This window comes from Athene cunicularia, assembly GCF_003259725.1.
Source record: "Athene cunicularia isolate RWA chromosome 3 unlocalized genomic scaffold, athCun1 chr3_part1, whole genome shotgun sequence".
NCBI lineage: Eukaryota > Metazoa > Chordata > Aves > Strigiformes > Strigidae > Athene > Athene cunicularia.
In genome coordinates this window covers 32033450-32053488 of record NW_020799097.1, presented here as the reverse complement: position 1 = coordinate 32053488, position 20039 = coordinate 32033450, and the positions used below count along the sequence as shown (strand labels likewise).

Here is a 20039-nt window from a genome sequence, read left to right as displayed (position 1 = left end):
GTCTCATGAAGATTAATGGGTACTGCCAGATGGATGGCAAAGGTTGTCTTGTCAGGGTACTGCGGTCTGTGGCAACACTGGTACTTTACAGGACAATCCAGAAGGAAACTACTGTAAGTGCTGCAGGGACCAATTCAGTGCTGCTATGACAGACACAATGCAGTAGGAATGGTACACAGACTATTCAAGCTTTCCATTAAATACAAGCTCATTATACACCTCAGTAGAAAGTCTATTACCTGTTGCAATCATTCTAGGTTTCAAAACAGAGCATCGATTACGTTACTCTTCTCCTAGCACCCCAACAAGGAAATTACAGTGAGGCAAAAACATTAGAAAATGCATGCAGAGTGACATGCTTAACACAACAAAAGGAAATTAACTGTTTAAAACCTCACAGAGAAACAAACTTAGTATTAATCACGCATTCGGGTCACCAAGCTGTGTTAAAAGCAGAACTGTACAAGGCACATATGCACACAAGCTATAAAGACTCAGAAAAGGGTATATGCAGGTGTTTGTATTCAACTGAGAATCTTGATTTTGCTCTTTAATGGCCAGAGTAGTATTTATAACTACATCAGGTTGGTTTGCTCTGAAAATCTTGTGTAACACAGAGTAGTTGTCACTGTTTGAGAAGCTCAATCATACAACCACAGATTTATTACATTTCCTATTTATTATATACATCCCTATGTTTCTTAATTTACAATAGACAGTTACAGTACAAACCCAGTTATTTGTAATTTTACAAAGTAGTGCTGCCACTAATCATTTGCTTTGCATTTCTTTAGTTATGGGGAAAGAAAGACATTTACGATATATCACATTTAAAATATTCATTAATGTAGATATCTGAGACACCACAATTGAAAAGGGACTGAGATAGACCGAAAGATTCTGTAAACATCACTGGAATTCAAGAAAATAAGGAAAAAAAATCCCAACACAAGAGGACAAAGCAGTATGCCAATGCAAATATATGATCCAGGGCAATGTAAACAATTATTGGCTGTTTCTGAATACACTTGCAAAGGTGCAGTTTGTACACAGCGGCAGGTAAATTCTGTCGACACTGAAGTTTAACACAAAAATTCCCAGATTTCTTTTCTTTTTTTAAATAAGGCTTTATTTAACAGGGTGTAACCGTATCGGTAAACAGGCCTATATGTAAACAATCCAAACAAAGTAATGTGTAATTCTGGCAGGAAAATATATTATTTTTTAATGAGGTATATATTGCTCAGAAGTAGGGCCATGATTACACTTCTAGAGGATAATATCACCTTCTCTGAGCTAAATTGACACACACAGTCAAAGGAAAATATTACCATACACATACATCAGATTTTTGTTTACTGTTTCTAATGTAAAGGCACATATAAGATGCTGCCTATTTTGTACTGACAGAATCACAATTCCAGTAAGAGGTACCTGCTTAATTCACAAGACGACTGCTTTAGCAAAACTTTTCAACTGGGTTCAACAAGTTTTGTTGTGATTTCTGCAACCCAAAAGCTGTGGTATGTAAACATGTACCCAATGTGGGTAATACGGTAAATGCTTGGTAGCAGTATGTAGCAAGTATGTGTTCAAACGGGTGAGCTTTCTTCTGCTCATAGGTGAGTCGTGATAGCTAAAATAGAGCTGGGTTTGGTGCTCTCCACAAACATCACGGTCAGAAGTATCACTACCACAGCGCCCTCAGCTCTACTTAGAAATGACCCAAGTTCATGTCTATGAACTTGGAGGTAAAAAGTTCTCTCATTTAAACAGTTCCAAAATGTGTTCCACCTATGTCATGGAGTCCCTCTTCCATCCGCATGAATAAAGCAGCACCTGAAACTAGCATGTCAAGTATCTACAGAAATCTGAGGTTCTTTAACACAAATATGAGGCAAAGACATTACCGTGACAGTGAACAATGAGACCAAAGTATCCACTGTGTTTTACTGTGCAAATACTCAGTGGAGTTAATTGATCTAGATCCTCTAACACGTGACAAGCTGACTGACCATTTGCAAATGGATGACATTGCTACAGCTTGTCTATAAAGTCTTGAAATAAACTTCCTGTTTCTCTATGAGACATTAGCATCCTTTAAAACACATACAGAGTAAACAAGTTTCTCTGCTCCCCCTTAAGCAGATGCTGTACATTTCACTGGTAACACTGCCTCACAACATCAGCTTGCTGACGTATATGCTATAGGTTACTTTTTTAAAATGAAGACATATATATAAAAATCTTCCAATCACTATTATATGAAGACTGTTTAAATATCAATTGCATGTTTCATAATTTAAGTTGCAATTAGTTGTTGTTTTTCGCTTGCATGCTATATTTTTATTGAGACCATCTTATAAAATCAAAATTATTTGTACCTGAACCACTGGGGAGTACCTGAGATACACTCTGAGCAACCTTGCTGAAGGCCAGCAGGTAACTATTCTGGACTTCATTAGAAATTAATGACTCCATGCCCAAGAGTCTAGCAATTCCTTAAATACACTTTTTGAAGACCATGCCTACAGTTCCAAAAGCTATTATCTATGTTTGCTGCTGCTGGGACTAACCTCTACCTATTGATTTGCTGTGCAGAAAGAGGCTCTGGTGGAACTCAGCCAAGTCCATACCAGACCAGTCCATACAAGACCATACCAGAACTGGTACCACACCCAAGGCATACAGAGGGACCCGTGCAAAGCTGCAAGTTAAGCACCTGTTTGGATACACAGTGACCCTGCCTCTCCCCCTGGCTGGCTCTAGCAGGCTCTGCTCAGCATGCAGCATCACAAATAGGTTTTGGAGGTGTTCCTAGAGGTCCTGCTAATTGTTCTCCAAAAGTATCTACTTCTTTTCACTGGTTGTATGGGACAACTGTTTCACTCTGCCAGCCTGCATGTGTATGTAAACAGCAAAACCCTGGAGCTGGCAATCTGGGCTACACTCAAGTGAGAAATGTAATGAGGAGTATCTGTCAGCCAATATCAAATGTGTATTATGACTTGGGCATACGTGCACACAGCATGCTACCTTGATGGGCTCAGCCACACATGCACTTAACATGCTTCTCCAGGAATCCTGGTATGCTATGCCTTTTATGGCTGAAAATAAGATGGAGTATGGAAGGACACTTTTCAATCTGCTCCGAGATTTAAATTGCTTTTTACTGTTGGCACAAAACAATAACACGCACAGGCACAACTGGGAAAGGCATTAAAGGGTATTTGTAAGTGTGCTTCTGTCATGGCACTACCCCTTAGTACAGAGTGTTCAAAAGCAGGCGAGACAAATTTTTGGTTTTCTTTCCTTGGAAGTATAATTTCATATATCTTTTGACGTATCAGAGAAGTAAATGCTTCTCACTTATCTTACCTTTTACTAATCAAAAAAGAATATTGAGCATATCAGTAAAATAAATTGAAACCCTGTGTACATGGGGCACTACTTTTACTTAAGAATAAGGCATGAAAAAGCAGCTTTATTTATTTTTCAAGCATAGCTATCATCTTTACTCTTGATGCTCACTAGCTAGAAATGAAGCCTAGTACAACGTTCCACTTCCCAGAAGCATCTAAGACTATCCACCACATACATCATCATTTGAACAATCTGGCACTGACATTGAAGTTGACTGTTTACAGTGATCTGAATATTTAGGTAATGATGAAGTCAGTGTTGTAAGATTCTAAGCCTTTCATTGCATTTCTTGATCCTTTATTCTTGTTCTTCTCATTCTGAGCTCCTCACATTTTTCAAGCTTCTGTCAGGGGTTTGCGCTTAGCAATGTTAGTAAGTCTTTATTCTTCTGATAGCTTTAGGATCCACACATCTTCAGCTTTGCTCTCATGTTCTTCATTCCAGTCTGACTTGCTCTGACTCCAGAGCAGACCAAACTAACAAAAGATAATAAAGAACTACCTACAGATAAACTGCAAATTACATATTACCCACCAACAAAATATTATTCATAAATAAACTCTTTTTTCCTGTTGTTCTCTTCTCCTCTTCCTCTTAATCTCTGAGAGGCTGACTCTACAGTAGAGCACATCTACAATAAGCCTGGATCCCTTGAAGCTAATTTTGCAGTGAAAGACAACTTCAGTGAAACGAGAGTCCTATACTGTCCAAATGCATTGCAACGTTCAAATTACAGTTTGGGGAACAGTGAAAAGCCGAGTACTCTGAAACTGATTTGTGAAAATAGATTACTTCACTGTAAGAAGAGTTCACGTTGTAATATTTCAGTTTTCACTGCTTCTTAAAGAATAATATTTGCCTTCAGGTTTTCCTGCCCTGTGTTGTCTCAGGATTAGAGCTGAGAGCACTCAGACTTGGAGATGAAATTTTGTTTCTTAAGATGGTCTCTCAATATAGAACAGGACCTAAACAGTTACATTAGAGTGTTGGCATAGATCTCTTCCTTGTTAAAGTATTTTGGAGAAAAAAAAAATAACCTGCTACAGTAGTCTAGATATCTGTCAGTAATTAACTTTATCACTTATTAGAATAAAATGCACTGATTAGGAGTTTTTAATCAGTAAAATCCACACACTTACTATGGGTTAATATTTAGATCTAGTCTGCAAAAATATAAGTACAGTTTTAAAAGTTAATCATTAGGAAGCTAGATAGGTAATCCTGGCTTATTTAAAATCATTAGCAAGTGTTTAAAGATTTCAAGATATAATTCAGGGCAACATTTTTTTTAATTCTTACCTTGAATTCCACGTTCTCCTGGTGGCCCTGGCAAACCATCCTTTCCTGGTGGCCCTGGTAACCCATCTTTTCCTGGAGGCCCTGGTTTTCCATGAGCTTGAGAGGCAAGCATTGCAGCAGGCAGCTTCAGCTGGGATACAAACTGAGCCATCCTTTCTTCATGAACAAAGGACACAAGAAAAAGCGGGTAAGAAATCTGCTAGCAAACTATGGGAAAATAAATAAAACCCAAAGCCCCAGCTAGAGTAAGTTTCTGGAAGTAAGGCATTTAATTATTCTAAAAGTCAAGATACTAAATGCTCCCACAACTTCTGAGGCCTTCAGTTCCAACTCAGACTCATGTCTTTCTTTACCCTTGGAAATCATCTGAATGAATTTGTATTCAGGTTTCTACTCCTACTGTCTTTTACTAATGTATTCTAATTTCAAATGACTTCCGACTCCTGTTCATGGAAGCACTTAAAATACATGAACACAGAATAATTAGTACTTAACATCCCTATGAAGGGCTACCTTATATGTTGCTATGTATCTACATGTTGCTATATGTACCTATATAAGTTGCAAAGTAGAGCTTAAATACCATGAACAGTTCTTGGAATATGCTGAAACCCTGAAAACAGTTGTGAAAAAACCTGTAAGTGCTTAGCAAACATTATTAACTGCAGAGATTTCAGCATAAACTCTTCATGCTGGTGGAATAAAAGGCACCCAGTAACTTTTCAGTGTTCCTTAGAGGTAGACAAAATAGGTACTAACCTTGAATCTGTCTCATTTATACCAGATGAAAGAACTTAACTAAGCATTCCACAATTTAGCAGGTATTTACTGTGATGGAGTTTTAAGATTTAGAAAAAAAATAGCATAAAGAGAAGAGTGGGCATCGAACAAAAAGTAAGCAAGGTGATAAGAAAAAGGCAAAGTGAAACAAAGCCAAGAATAGAAGAACTGTGGGAACACCAGTGAGCTGTAGAAAATGGAATAGCTATAAAGAAAAACCCCAGTATTCCCTGTAGGCAGGACACCTTTTAATACCTTCTTTTTACGAATAGACTAAATACTTGCTACCATTCTATCTGAATGGGAAAAGGAGGTAACTTCAGTCAACAAACTGCTCCTGGAATACATAGCATTGAACTCCTAAGGGGTAGCAGTCAGGGCAAGGGTGAAAACACACAAAATGATAGCTTTGTTATAAAGTGAAAAACTGCCCGAACAGTTTAAAAAGTCTCAAGCTTTATATGATTTCTTTTATTCCTAAAATGCAAAACGTTTTGTATCCACAAATGTTAATGACCAAACAGCTAAGCATATTGCAGACATAAGAAATGCATTTTGCAACGGAAGAGGTGTTGCAGCAGAATCTTTCAGACACCTACCTGAGCCACAGGTTTTCAACCCTGACTAAGAAAATGCTGGGGAAGAAAAATATTTCCTTTTCAGAGTACGAACACACCTAAGAAAGCTTATGTAGTACAAAGGCCTTGGCTGAATCTGGTACTTGCCTAAAACTGTGCCAGAAAATGGTGGTCTGCAAGTGAGCTTTGGAACTCACAGGGATGTTTGCTGAAAATGCACAGCAGTTTAGACCTGTATGACTGAAAGCTGTCAAGACTTTCTCTCATTTAGAGAAATCATCCACTAAGTGGCCAAAAGAATTACCTATTTCTATTGTCTCCACTTGAATAAATCTTCAATGTCTTAATGATATATTGTAGATACATATATGTATTTACAATGATACATACATATGTTTGCTATTATGATTTGGAGCAAACCCCTTAATGCTCTTCTCTTACGTAAGGAAATACTCTGGTTAACAGATACCATAACTTATAACTGTTTGAACATAATTATATTAAGTAGACAAACAACAGTTAAACAGCTGCAGCAACAAGGCAGCTGCTAAGTTCAGTGTAAGTTAGACGACATGTAAAGAAATGTATATAAAGGCTGTAGAGATGTAAAACGTTTAGAAGAGAATTTAGTATTTATCTTTAGTTGTATATTTCTGTATTATAATTTTCTTACCTTCAAAAACCTTAAGAACTTCTTGTTTGATATATTTTTTAATTTCTTCAAGTGAAACTGTGTCAGCCTGATGAGGAAAAAAAAGGTGATATGTATCAGAAGAAACATACAGAGGGACTTTATGATGCTACATAAATTAAAAAAAAATGCTGAAATTGGCATTAAAAACGTAAAGCTTTCATCAAAACTTAAATATTTGAATATATTTGTGTTATTTACTTAATTGCAAAGACCACTTTATAGCAAATACATTGTATTATAAAGACCACTAATACCATGAAGTGGAAGAGGCACTCCCAATGTCAAGATGATCATCAGGTTATGTATATGGAAATTAATTTGCATCATATAGGAATGTCCAGTGACACCACTATGCTTTATTTGCCTTTTGCATAGCATTTGCCAGCTTCTCACTCCTTCTAGGGACTGACTGCTTCAATGAGCAGCCGACAACTAAAACTGCATCACAGAACCACCACCGGATAAGTTTTTTAGCGTTTTACCCTATCTGACTGAGGGTTAAAGGAACTCATACCATGGATGTGTGCCTGTGCACACGTGGAGACAATCCAAGATATCTACAACTGACAGGCAGCATTTCGTTGTCTTTTTAAATGCTAATTTCCCTTTTATTGAGGATCATTTTTGTCTGCCTCCTTTCTCAGTTGTAAAGATTTACACTTTAACTCTTAAGCTGATGAAAAACTTGAAAATTAACGGTATTGAGTAGACATTAATTTGTCAGGAGCTAAAGAAATAAGTATTTGAACTTTATCCATAGCACATGCTTAAAAAAATCCCCAAACTGCTTGATCCCCTGGGAATATTTTTTCCAACTCTTAACACTGATTATTAGCTCACAGATCTCTTAGTTTTTCTGGCACTGTGGTATTGCTCATCTGAATTTCCACTGCTCATCACGTGCTACCTTCATGTTGTCTGAATTCACAAGCAACCAAGGAAAACTTGTATTTACTTACGGGAAACCCTGGGGGTCCTGGTGAACCTGGGGGACCTTGATGACCTGGTGACCCTGGGTAACCTCTGTCTCCTGGTGGCCCAACAGGACCCACATCCCCCTTTTCTCCTGATGGGCCAGGTTTCCCTCGTTCACCTTGTGGACCTTTGTCACCTGGAATACCCTGATCTCCCTGTGTAAAATAAAAGCAGAAAGAAAACCATTGCACACAGTGGAATGAACTAGGAAAAGTCACCCAAGAATGCTAAGGAGAAAATTCTTCCCTGTTCAGAAATAGATTTTATGAGTCATGTAGGGAAGCTGATTTTACAGGCTAACCCTTGTTTCTGAAAACACAGCAAGTAACATTTTGTTTTGTTACACTTTTAATGTTGAAGTCAATAACAAAAATAAATAGCTTGACTCTGTAACCCACTTTTCAAGGGCAGAACTTCAGTGCAGAAAGTCTATAGCCCTTATACAAGGATCTAGAAATGTCAAATAAGGCACAGGTAGAATATAGGTGCTCAAATTCCCCCAGGCACAAGGCACTAGGCTTTTTTTTTTTTTTTCTGTAACTTTCCCTAGAAGCCTAATATTTTATTTCTGCATGTACAGAATAATAAAATAAATTATAAAAATAATAAATAACCCAACAGATACACAATTCCGTGAATTCCTTGCAAACAAAATAAAGGTCAATGTTCTGAACAGCAACAGCTTCCATCATGACTAAGATGGCATTTAATTTTGTTTCTGAGGAATTAAATCTTTTAGAGTGACTTAATGTATCAGCCATTAATTCACTCAACTACAGCTGTGGAGAAGAGTTCTTCAAGTAAAACGTTAGATTGTTACTGAACAGCTGGCAGTTCTTAAGGATCACTGACTGCCCTTGCTGCATCACTTAAGCTAATGTTAGGCTTCACCATAAGCAGCAAACAGCACCAAAAATCGATTAAAGTATTACTAGATATATCCAGGATCTACATTTATGAAGGGTGAATGAATGGAAATAATTTCATTCTTAATCCACAGCAAGTGCTGGTGAACTGTATTCAGATCTGAAACATCACTGAATGATAAACCAGTAAAAAGTGTAGTTATATTCTTATGTCATACGAATTTGAAATCCTAAGAATTTTAAGTCATAAATTTACATGATATGTAAAGACTGGAAAAGAAAGGTAAGGATGCAAGTATGAGTTTGTGTAACATCTATCACCTATCTATCCTCCCATCTGTATGATCTCCAGTGAGTTAGAGCTGACTATAACTAAGCTTCATTGCAGAGACCACTGCTACTTGTGATCCTTTATTGCATTAAACAAAACCATAACACATGGAGTTTAAACTGTCCTCAGTAAGAGCACAGAGGCTCTGAACTCTGAAAGTCTACCACAACAACAACAAAAAATGGTGTCAAAGTCTGAAAGTTTATCATCTCACACCTACAATGTTAACCTCTGCAGTGGATTCACCTTGTCTGACAGCCAGGTTACCCACCCAGCCTCTCTCTCACTCCCCTTCCTCAACAAAACAGGGAAAGAAAATGAGATTAAAACCTTGTGAGTCCAGATAAGGACAGGGAGATCACTCACCAATTACTGTCAGGGGAAAACAGACTGAACTTTTGGAAGATTAATTTAATTTATGGTGAATTAATAACAGAGCAGGGTAATAAGACCTTCCTCTCGACCCACCCTCTTTCTTCCCAGGCTCAACTTCACTCGTCACTCTACAACTTCCTCCCCTTGAGTGGTGCAGGGGGGTGGGGGTTGCAGTCAGTCCTTAACACTTCATCTCTGCTGCTCCTTGCTTCCCACTTTCTTGTTCTGCTCCAGCATGGGATCCTTCCCATGGGATACAGTCCTTCACAAACTGCTCCAGTGTGGGTCCTTCCCATGGGCTGCAGTTCTTCAGGAATGGATTGCTTCAGTGTGGGTCCCCCATGGGACACAGTTCTTGCCTGAAAACCTGCTCCTGTGTGGGGTCCTCTCCATGGACCGCAGGTCCTGCCAGGAGCCTGCTCCAGCGTGGGCTCTCCATGGGCTGCAGCTTCCTTCAGGGCACATCCACCTGCTCCGGCGTGGGGTCCTCCCCGGGCTGCAGGTGAGTCTCTGCTCCACCGTTACCCCCCAGGGGCGCAGGGCACAGCTGCCTCACCATGGGCTGCACCACGGCCTGCAGGGGAACCTCTGCCCCGGTGCCTGCAGCACCTCCTGCCCCTCCTCCTGCACTCACCTTGGGGTCTGCAGAGTTGTTGCTCTCACATTTTCTCACTTCTCTCTCCCAACTGTTGCACAACATTTTTTTACCCTTTTTTACCACACAGGCAGTGTGTATCACTGATGGGGTCAGCTTTGGCCAGCAGCCGGTCCATCTTGGAGCTGGCTGGAATTGGCTCTGTTGGATGTGGGGGCAGCTCCTGGTGTCTTTTCACAGATACCACCCCTGCAGCCCCCATTATGAGACCCCTGCCACATAAACCCAATACCATGTGTCAAACTACTAACATGATCACATAATCAGGGAAGTCAGTGTGACATGGAACAATCTCAGCATGATTACACTTACTGTGTTTCTCTTAACAGACCTATCCTGCCGATACTGCAAATGCCTGATTTCCAGCTTTCATTTCCGGGCATTAATACATTGGGCAAATCTCTAAATATGCAGCATATGAATGATTCCCAACAAACACAAGGCTAATATAGCTGTTCCGTAGAAAAAAGACATGATACGATGTGATACCCAAAAGACACCTGTAACCCTTGTCAATGACCCTCAAGTTTTCAACAGTCGATGGGAACAGGAAAGGGAGCGTATGTACACTGGGGGAACTGGAAGAGTAATGCTCTGATGGAAGGGGTGTACCTTTCTAGCTTTCTGTGAATTTTAAAATTTACAGGAAAAAGTGTTCTGTCCTGCATAAGCTATTGTATCAGGATGTGTATTGCAACACCTTGAGAAATTCAGGGCAGAGAAAGGATTCTGACTGAGTAGCAGAACTTTTTGTAGTCTGCAGAGAAGAGGCTCTTTCCTGGCCTTAACAAAGTTTATCCATCCAACCTCCATCTCCTACTTTACTCATAGCAATGTGACACATAAAGTTGAAGAACAACCCCTGCTGTACCATTGCAAAACTTGAAAGAAGTATAGCCTTTAATATAATTTTCATTTTAGTTACTTTTTTTGAGATTGAAGTCCAGTATAGGGAGCCACTGAACACAACATTTTGTCTGATAGCACTTTAAAATGAGACAACCCACATGCATGTACTCACATGTATAAAAAAAAAGCTGAAGGTTACTGTACTTACAAGAAGCTTTCATTAAAGATATATTTAAAGCATAAATATACATATATAATTTCTCAGGTTTATAACCCTGCAGAGTAGGTATGGTTAATTATTCTACTAGAAATAAAGAAAAATGCAGGTTTCTCTAACATCATGGTGCTACGGCAGTGTGAAGCTGACCCTGGAATTGCTTTTCTTCTAAATTATTCCCATTTTACAGGTGGCCAATGTGTAGGAGGCAAATCAAATACTACAGCCACTTCTCAAACAAGCATTTTTTCAACTGCCTCCAGTGTTTGTGTTTGGAAGAAACTCTTTGTAAAAATTCATAAAACTAGGTCGTATCTTCCTCCAGATTTCTCTCTCCTGTGAGAGAGACTCTCCTGTGCTATTAATTGTACAAAAACACAGGGTAGGATATTTGCATTTTGCTATCTCTGCCTACAGTGCTATTTATTCAGTCCTCCTCCTCTCATTGCTTGCATTTAACCTTGTATTAAATTCTGTGCAGAAGGAACTATTGTTTTGCATGGGTTTCTACATGTACTAGTCCAGCGGGCTCCTGGTCTTTGATCAAAGGCATGCAGATAACAGCAATAAATGAGCCAGCTACCAGTACTTTAATCTGCTGTTGAAATGACTTGAAAGACATATTGGTATAAACCCCATGTTTTCCACTGGTTTGTCACACAGTTTATAAAGTAGTAATAACAGCAGTGTTTAGTCACTCAAAGTAGGATTATTTCAGCTCAGGTGACTTCTTCCTTCTTAAAGCTGTTTTTACAAGGATATATTTATATTAGACATGAAAACCTCAAGAGTTTTATTCTGTTCTTCCAATTTTGATGCTTTTCTGTAATTGCAACAGTTGGTGTCAAACTGAATGAGTGTGCTGGTACAGCAGTAATAATAATGGCTACAAGAAAACCTTGACTTTGTGTTATTTTCTGTAATCATTGCAATCTCCCTCAGATGCAGGTCTTTAATACCTGATCCAGTGGGGAAAAAAAAAAATCAACTGCAATACCCCCCGATCTCTTATCCAAGATGCAGACTTCTGCTGTGTATGTTGTTGTTATTTCTTTGTCAGATCTCCCCTTGTTTTCAACAACATTTTCTGTTCCTGCATAATTGTAAAGGACAACTGTCAGCTTTCTGAAAACTGTATTCAGATACTGCATTAGGCATATTTGTAACCTTCTTGTTATAAAAGCTTGTGAGAGATTTTGATTATCACTTGAGACAAAGATACTTCTGGAAACTGATTTATTTTTTAACACATATCTATAAATTTATTTATACTTATATAAGTGTGTGTATTTATTTCTTTTACTCTGTAAAGAGGGAGCTAGATTGTGACATGTTTGCCAGTGATCCCAGATGTGAGAGCAGATTCAGGCATCCGTCACCTCTCTGAGAGCAAGCATATATCCATATTTACATCTATAGCTACATGTACACATGTGTATGTATGTACTCTGTCACCAGTGAGACTGGAATAAATACACCCTCTTCTCTTACCCTGATGCTTCCCAGGCTTCACTCTGATGAAGCAAGTTAAGGTTGTGTCTCTGTTTCTCACAGACTTTTTCAACATCCTCCTCCCTATGTTTCAAGGTCATGCACTTACAGGTCCAGCCTCCTCTTCTGGATGTATGTGTACAGTACTGTTTGTAGGGTATTCAGATAGGCTGACACTGAGAAGGTGAAGGCTGAGTGGTGTAATGCAGTACGCAATAGGTGGTACAATAAGAAGGTTTTTACTTTTTACTTTTGTCCTTAAAGTAAAAGTAAAGTTTTGTCCAGAAAGAGAACACTGCAAAATGTTAATTTTTTTAAGGGACAATTCATGTAATAATGGCCTGCTCGGTGTCATAAAGCAGCATTTCCTTTTCCAGATTAGACAGGTGCTTTTCTGATTGATCAAATAAATGTGGTATCAATTGGATTAGGACATCAGGGCTTTAGCAATATTACAACAGGAGCAGAGTATGTGCTATGACTCCCTTTGCTCTACAAATAAGAGAGTTTCTCACCTTCTGTAATGATTCCTGCCCACCATGATCTTGTTACCATGAACAGAATTGTCTAAATATTTTGGGAAGCAGTAAGGCATTGCACTGGCATTCCTGCTGCCTGAGTGTAACAAGCTTGTTTTATGCAAAACATGGTTTGTGTGTGACATACAAAGATCCCAGGGATGATGCTGGGTTAATCGTTATAGATAGCTCTTGCAAAGTCTGACAGCATCACAACAGGATTAGCTACTTTCCAATTTTCAACCTATTGATCAATTTATGCTGTCCAGGCCAACTCTGTTAGAAAGTCTATAAAATGTGTTTTCTAAATGCAGAAGCCAATTCAATTCTAATTCCTTAAAGTGGTGTCTATGACTAAACCTCTTAGTTGTCCAAGAGACTGTTGAAAGTTCGCAGAGAATTAATTTCTTGGTTTTGCCTGGGAAATATGAATTGATGAGGTTCTTACATACTCAGTAAAAAGAAAAAAAAAATTAAAGCAAGTAACTTACACGTTCTCCTTTGGGTCCTCTGTCTCCTGGTCTCCCCACAGCACCCTGAAAAATTGTTTTTGAAAATAGACAAACATATTACTTAAAGGTTTGGGTTTTTTTGTATATTCATCTATTAGCAGAACTGAAAGCAACTGCCTAGGATTAACAGCTATGTTATTTGTGAAGAATAAAATATACTAGCATGCAAAAGCACGTTTTCCTACCGGAGGACCTGGCAATCCATCTTTTCCGTTGATTCCCTATAAAAAAACCCATAACAATATAAATATGCTTATGGATATGCATTTTAAAAATATAAAGCTCAATGTTTAGTGGTGATTTCAGTATATATTCTGAAGCTGCAGGGGCGGCAGTGTGGTTACTATATAGAAATACAAATAGAATTGAGAAGTGAAATAACAGAGCTCAGGGTGGTACTGAACTGCAAGCATATTAAATATGAGCTGAGAGCAGAGCAATAATCATCTTCAGCATCAAGGTGTGCATGAACTTTAATGGGCACAAAACTTTCAACGACGAGTTATAAGGAAATTCTGCAAACATGGAATATGGACCCATACATGCACTTTTCTAGTTCCAGATAGTCATCTAACCATATAACTGTACATATTAGCCCTGATGCTCTATTACCCTTCTGCTGTTACAGAGATTATGCCTTAATAGTAAGTGTCCAGATCCATTCTTTTGTTGTTAGGACTTGTGGCACAGCACAGCTTCAGCCTTCTGGGCTAAACATATTTCCTTCCCAAAAGAGGGTGGTCTCACTCATACCACCTGCTGCAAACAGTCCCAGGCTCACATTATCCCCCAACGGGAATGTGGCATTATCTGAGAGTCCTAGTTGGCATGGGCTAAACACATGCTAACAATTGCACAATGACAGATAATTGCTAGATAAATGCTCTGCATGGTTTAATTTACTAGGATATATGTGTATCTGCGTATGCAGCAAAGTCACAGCTGTTTCACTGCGTGAGAAAGAAGGTCTTGCATCAGGGAAGACATCAGGAATATTTCCTTCCCTCTCATACTGCAAAGCAGAGTTTTGCACATATGAGCCACCTTGGGCCAAGCTGCTGCTGAAGTTACAGAAACTGTCTCTTCTTTCGAGACAGAAGCATAATGTGGAGATGTGCTGACAAACTGAAATGGTCTGCTTCTCAAGCTTGTCCCCAAAACATCAAGCTTTGGGGAAGATAATGAGTTCTGTGTTATCCTAGCCGAAGCACTTCTAGAATATAAACTAGGTTGTTTTAAACCAGCTCAGACAGTGCTGACTACACTGCTGTCACACTTCTGTTAAATAAAGAGGTCAGATTAGACATAGCCTAAGTGAACAGCAAATGCTTCAGCTGCCGTGCTGCATCATCTGTATACAGAAGTGTTATGAAGTTTTTTTCAGAGTCACAAAGCACACACTTCTCTATCTAAACTGAAACAGAGAATGCGTTTTGTCACCCCATCCTTTATGGACTGTGCTGAGTATCTGGGTTAATATTCTCCTTCTGAAAAACACAAGAGGATCCTTCATGTCAGCAGGATCCAAAGGACCTTTAAAGGCAATATCTCAGTAACAATAACTACTAAAACACCACCATACCAGGAATTTTTGACTGGATGGTTAATATTGAGCACTGAAGGTCTAAGAGTTCTTCATATGTTACCTACTTAACACAAGGCAGGGTGTAATCTCATTTATTTTGTAACTTCTGAAAAATTAAGACACATCTTTTTGTAATGAACATATATATTCAGTATAAAATTGCTTACTGGTTTTCCTTGTGGCCCTTCTGGCCCAGGGAAGCCTATATCTCCTATAGGTCCTCTTTCACCCTAAGAAAAAGAAAACACACATATAAATCTGCATGTAAAACCTTGCATTCAGTGTTTAAAATATTTGTGTATTCATAAGACTCCAAAACTTAAATCTGTACTGTGATGGTTTGACTCTGGCTAAATGCCAGGTATCCACCAAGTCGCTCTATCACTTCCCCACCCCACCCCCTTTCCCCTTGTTTTCTCAATAGGGTAAAGAGGGGAAAGAAGATAAACTAACCCTTGTGGGTGAAACAAAAGCAGTTTTAATATAAGCAAAGCAAAGCAAAAGTCCGCGCGCGGAAGCAAAAGCAAACAGATTTAGTCTCTACTTCCCATGGACGGGCGATGTCGGGCCTTCTCAGGAGCAGGGCTCCCATACCCGTAGTGGTTGTCTCGGAGGACCAAGGGTGACCCCACCCCCTTCCTCCTTTCTCCCAGCTTTATGCTGAGCAGACGTCACATGGTCTGGAATATCCCTTTGGTCGGTTTGGGTCAGTTGTCCTGGCTGTGTCCCCTCCCAAGATCTTGCCCACCCCGTCCCACTGGGGGAAATATCAGAAAGAGCCTTGGTGCTGTGTAAGCACTGCTCAGCAGTAGCCACAACACCAGGGTGCTACCAACACCCTGCCAGCTCCCAGCATAAAACACAGCACCGTGAGGGCTGCTGTAGGGGAAAACCAATTCCAGTTCAGCCAGACCCAGTACATGTACTTACAGGTTCCCCTGGCATCCCTGGGGATCCGGGAGATCCCGGTTTTCCCTGCAAAAAGAGAACATTACAAATTCAAATTACTAGGAAGCAAAACATAATTTGTCCTAGGTCAAAAATAAGAGAAGATATATATTTGAGTGAAATATTCATGTTACTGTTCATTAAATGCTTTAAGAGAGGAATTATTGTTTTTTTATATATCTGTGCCATGTGAATCTGGCTCTTGTGTACAACATAATTCAATCACTTGGTCTTCTTTACCCTTTCTGAATACTGAGATAATGTTTTAATGACATTTTCTTTTACAACATCATGATTTCCTTCTTGAGAAGTAAGAGTCAGATCAAAGTTTATCACTGTATATGTGAAATCAAGATTCTTTCCTTCATGTACTTCCTAGTCCTTATTTTATTAAAGGTGAGTTTATTACTGACTTAATGCCTTTTGCAAATTTTCTTCCTGCTCTTTTTCGGTCACTTTTATTGTCATTTCATGTTCAGCCTTCCAGAATTCACAATCCTTTCTCATTTCATCATTTATATGTTTTTTTTGGTTTTTTTTTTTAAATGATGCCTTGCTTATAACAATCTATCTGGTTCAGCCTCAGACAAGAATCTGTTACTTTGAATCTATATTTCCCAGAAATATCCTTAGACTGGGTCCTCAGCTGACCTGTACAAGTGAGGGATCTAACACATCAACGCCAGTGACAACTTCAGGGACAAAAGGACTGAGGATTCATGCTGAGGAAATTAGCATTGGTGGCAATTCTTGCAGAATCTCAGTCCAAGCTTCCCTGATATCCTACTCAGCAAAAACTCAAAGCTAAAATGACAGGTTTATATTCTCAAATGGGAAAAAGGGTCCACTATTTAATCTAGGGAATAATGCCAGGCAAGGATGACAAATTATCTTCCAATAATATATGTGGATATATTTCAAAAACTCTTCAGAGACTACTGAAAAATATTGTTTCTCAAACATCTATTAATTTGTTAATTAAAACTGCTTAGCATAAAATGTTAAAGCAAGTAATTTATTTCAGTGGATTTTATTAGAATTAAATGTAATCAACAGAATGCCACTCCACCACTGATGAAGGGAACTCATTAAATATTTCACATCCAGTTAGAATAGAGAGCAACAATAATAAGACTTGGAACATATTCAGTGGGAAATACACAGGGAATGAACAACTGTGATCACCCTGACTGGCTACTGCATTATTGATTCACAGCATGAAATACATTTCAGAGAAACAAACTTTGAAACTCTTATAACATGGGCTATAAAACTCAGAGAAATAATACTCTTTTTCTCCTTAAATGTGCAATTTTCTTTGTTTTAGGAGAACTTAACTAAATTAAGCTATTTAAGCTGAAGTACTCTCTCGGAACTTACAATAAATGGACTAAATCAGTGGCTAATGGAAATGGGAGTGCATAGACACAAACTTCTCTTCGTTTCACAAAACACACATTTATAATTTAAAAACAGCTCCTGAATGGATTGGTAGCTGCCCAAATTTAATAATAAATGTATTTGCATATAAATAACTCCATATTGCCTGCTGAAATATGGATAAACCTTTTTATTAAACTGTGAATGCAATCTAAAAAAAAGTTGTCTTCATTTCCTTTAGGAACACAAATGAGTAATTATAATTTCAATTTATCATTAATTACATTTACTTTCACCTACAACAAAGTTTCTGGATGACTTTCAGAAACTTCTCTGAATACCACACGTAAATAGCTGACAAAGCATTCCCTTAAAGCAAATGTTTGATTGACTTGATATGCAGATACTAACTAATGTTCATAGTTTTTCTTTGTGATAGAAAGATGCTCAGAAATTTGTGCATGCCCAGGAACACAGAAAATATCTTTATCTATATTAAACTGAGACAATGAGAAGAATCTCATATGCTTTCTTAACTAAGCATATGCAGCTTCAAATTCCAACTTTATCATGTATTCACACATCATTCCTCCCATCACTTTAATAATAATATGAACTCTCTTTAGGAAAACCACATGATTTTCATAACTGCCTATAAAGCATTAGCCGAGCGCTGGTGATCCACAGTGATCAAGATTACAGCTCATCACCTTGCTTGACCTGTTTTTTCAGCTTCTAACAAACTGAGTTCTCTTCAATGAACATACGTACCGGTGTCCCTGCTACTCCTGGTGTGCCAGCTGGCCCACGGTCACCCTGAAGAAAAGATAAATCAAAACTTAAATGGTAACACTCAAAACAGAAGTTTGTTTGTGGACTCCCATTAAAACCTGAGGAAGGATTATTCAGTGAAGTGAAAATGAGGACAAGAGCCAGACTATGCTAAACGCTAATATTTAGCTCTGCCACTGACTCATTATACAGACCTGAGCAAGTAACTTAAATCCTTTGTTTAGGTTCTCTTGTATAACGTAATAATTTTCATGCTATTCCTTCTCCTCTGCTTAAGGCCTTCCTTGAAAAGGGGTGGAAAGTCCTCGACTTACCTGTAGTTTTACAAATAATTATAATTTGTGGTCATGACAATGACCAAAACTCACATAGGGTGATTCACTATCCTATCCACACCTCCATATTTAAGATGCATCTTTCAAGTAAGTTTTTGCCTTCCTGCCACCCAGTCATCCATTTGCTGCATCCTTGATTTGCTTGTGCCATGGTCCTTTCAGGGCAAAGTTTATCCTTTTAGCATACAGCCACCTTTGTCTGTGCTTTAAGCTAAGTCAATGGCTTTTGTGCTGAAGCTGATGAGTTATGGAGCTCATGAGTAGTAAAACTACACAGTGAGATCTGCCCTAACCCACTGCTGACATGTATTGGTCTGTGGCACTACACTCTGTTAGTATAACATTGGTTAACAATGTAAGAAAAAAATTTAGGCTCCTAGTTTCTATAATCACATCAGAAAAGCCCTGGCACAGTTAAAGCCATACTAACAGGTAAATATTTTTGTGAGATGAGTTTGTTGCCTGGAGCTGTTTTGCAAGCGCTCCACCAACATAGCTATAGCCACATTCTGTTGCACAGAAGAGCCCTAGGAGATGCTGGGATTTCTGGTTTCTGTTCTTTTACCTAATGCTGATTTGTCTCATCCTCATAATTTTATTCAGGTAGTGCAATGATAATTCTGGTAATTAGAAACACTGAACCCCATTACACAAAGTATAGATGGATGACAGGTTAAATGTCTGACCTTATGTCCAGAGGGAGAAGCTTGCTTACTGGCCACAGTTCAACCTTTCTTGCTCTGGAGGCTAAAAGAAGCCAATGCAAGTTCACCCATCAGTGAAGAACACAACACACACCTCAGGAACACTTGAGCACTGAGTAACTGCAGCAGGGTATACTGGCTGGAGCACTCACTGCACTCTGGACCCAGAACTTGTGTAGTGGTGTTTTCCCTATAGGCTGGATATGACAGTGAAGCTAGAAATTCCTAACACTTCCCCTACAACTTTTTTCTTTTAAGGGTTATTCTGGTCCTTTCAGCAATACGGTTCGCAGTGTGGCTGCACAAACCACTGTGTCAGCACAGCTGAGGGAAGGGACATTTTGCTCCAAAGACACAAAGTTGTTAAACCAGTTCATGAAATTACCATGAAATTACAGCCAACATTGTCTGTGGAAGATGGCATTTTGCTATACAAATGTACCTAATAGCTCTAAATTAAAAACCAGCATGAACTATACTGTTGAAATTGGCACACAGACTCTGAGAGTCTATTCACTTACTTGTACCAGAAATGTGGAATTTTGACCAAATTTAGTTAAGGAAAGGATATTTTTACTTTGAGAAAGAGCCAAACACTCAGCTTGTTTATATGATCTGCTCCACTGTTTATTCTCTTTATTTAATTCTTGTCCACACTTTGTCTCAGACCTGCAATATCTCCCTGTGTTTGTTCATTTTAAAATCAAACTAGTCTTTAATGCTTGTAAATTA

At 38.7% G+C, this 20039-nt stretch overlaps 1 protein-coding gene across 8 annotated transcripts in view; it reads right to left on the bottom strand.

Annotated features, from left to right (window-relative positions):
• COL19A1 (collagen type XIX alpha 1 chain) overlaps positions 1–20039 on the bottom strand; it is a 205037-nt gene that overhangs the window by 4399 nt on the left and 180599 nt on the right. For 7 of the 8 annotated variants that reach the window (XM_026846123.1, XM_026846122.1, XM_026846121.1 and 4 more), the window contains 8 exons: positions 18248–18292; positions 16079–16123; positions 15316–15378; positions 13749–13784; positions 13543–13587; positions 7734–7904; positions 6754–6820; positions 4723–4878 (listed from right to left, as the gene is read on the bottom strand). In XM_026846123.1, coding sequence (XP_026701924.1) covers positions 4723–4878; positions 6754–6820; positions 7734–7904; positions 13543–13587; positions 13749–13784; positions 15316–15378; positions 16079–16123; positions 18248–18292 — 628 coding nt within the window. Of the gene's footprint in view, positions 1–647; positions 3900–4722; positions 4879–6753; positions 6821–7733; positions 7905–13542; positions 13588–13748; positions 13785–15315; positions 15379–16078; positions 16124–18247; positions 18293–20039 lie in introns of those variants that run through there. The other variant, XM_026846128.1, reaches the window with a different exon arrangement.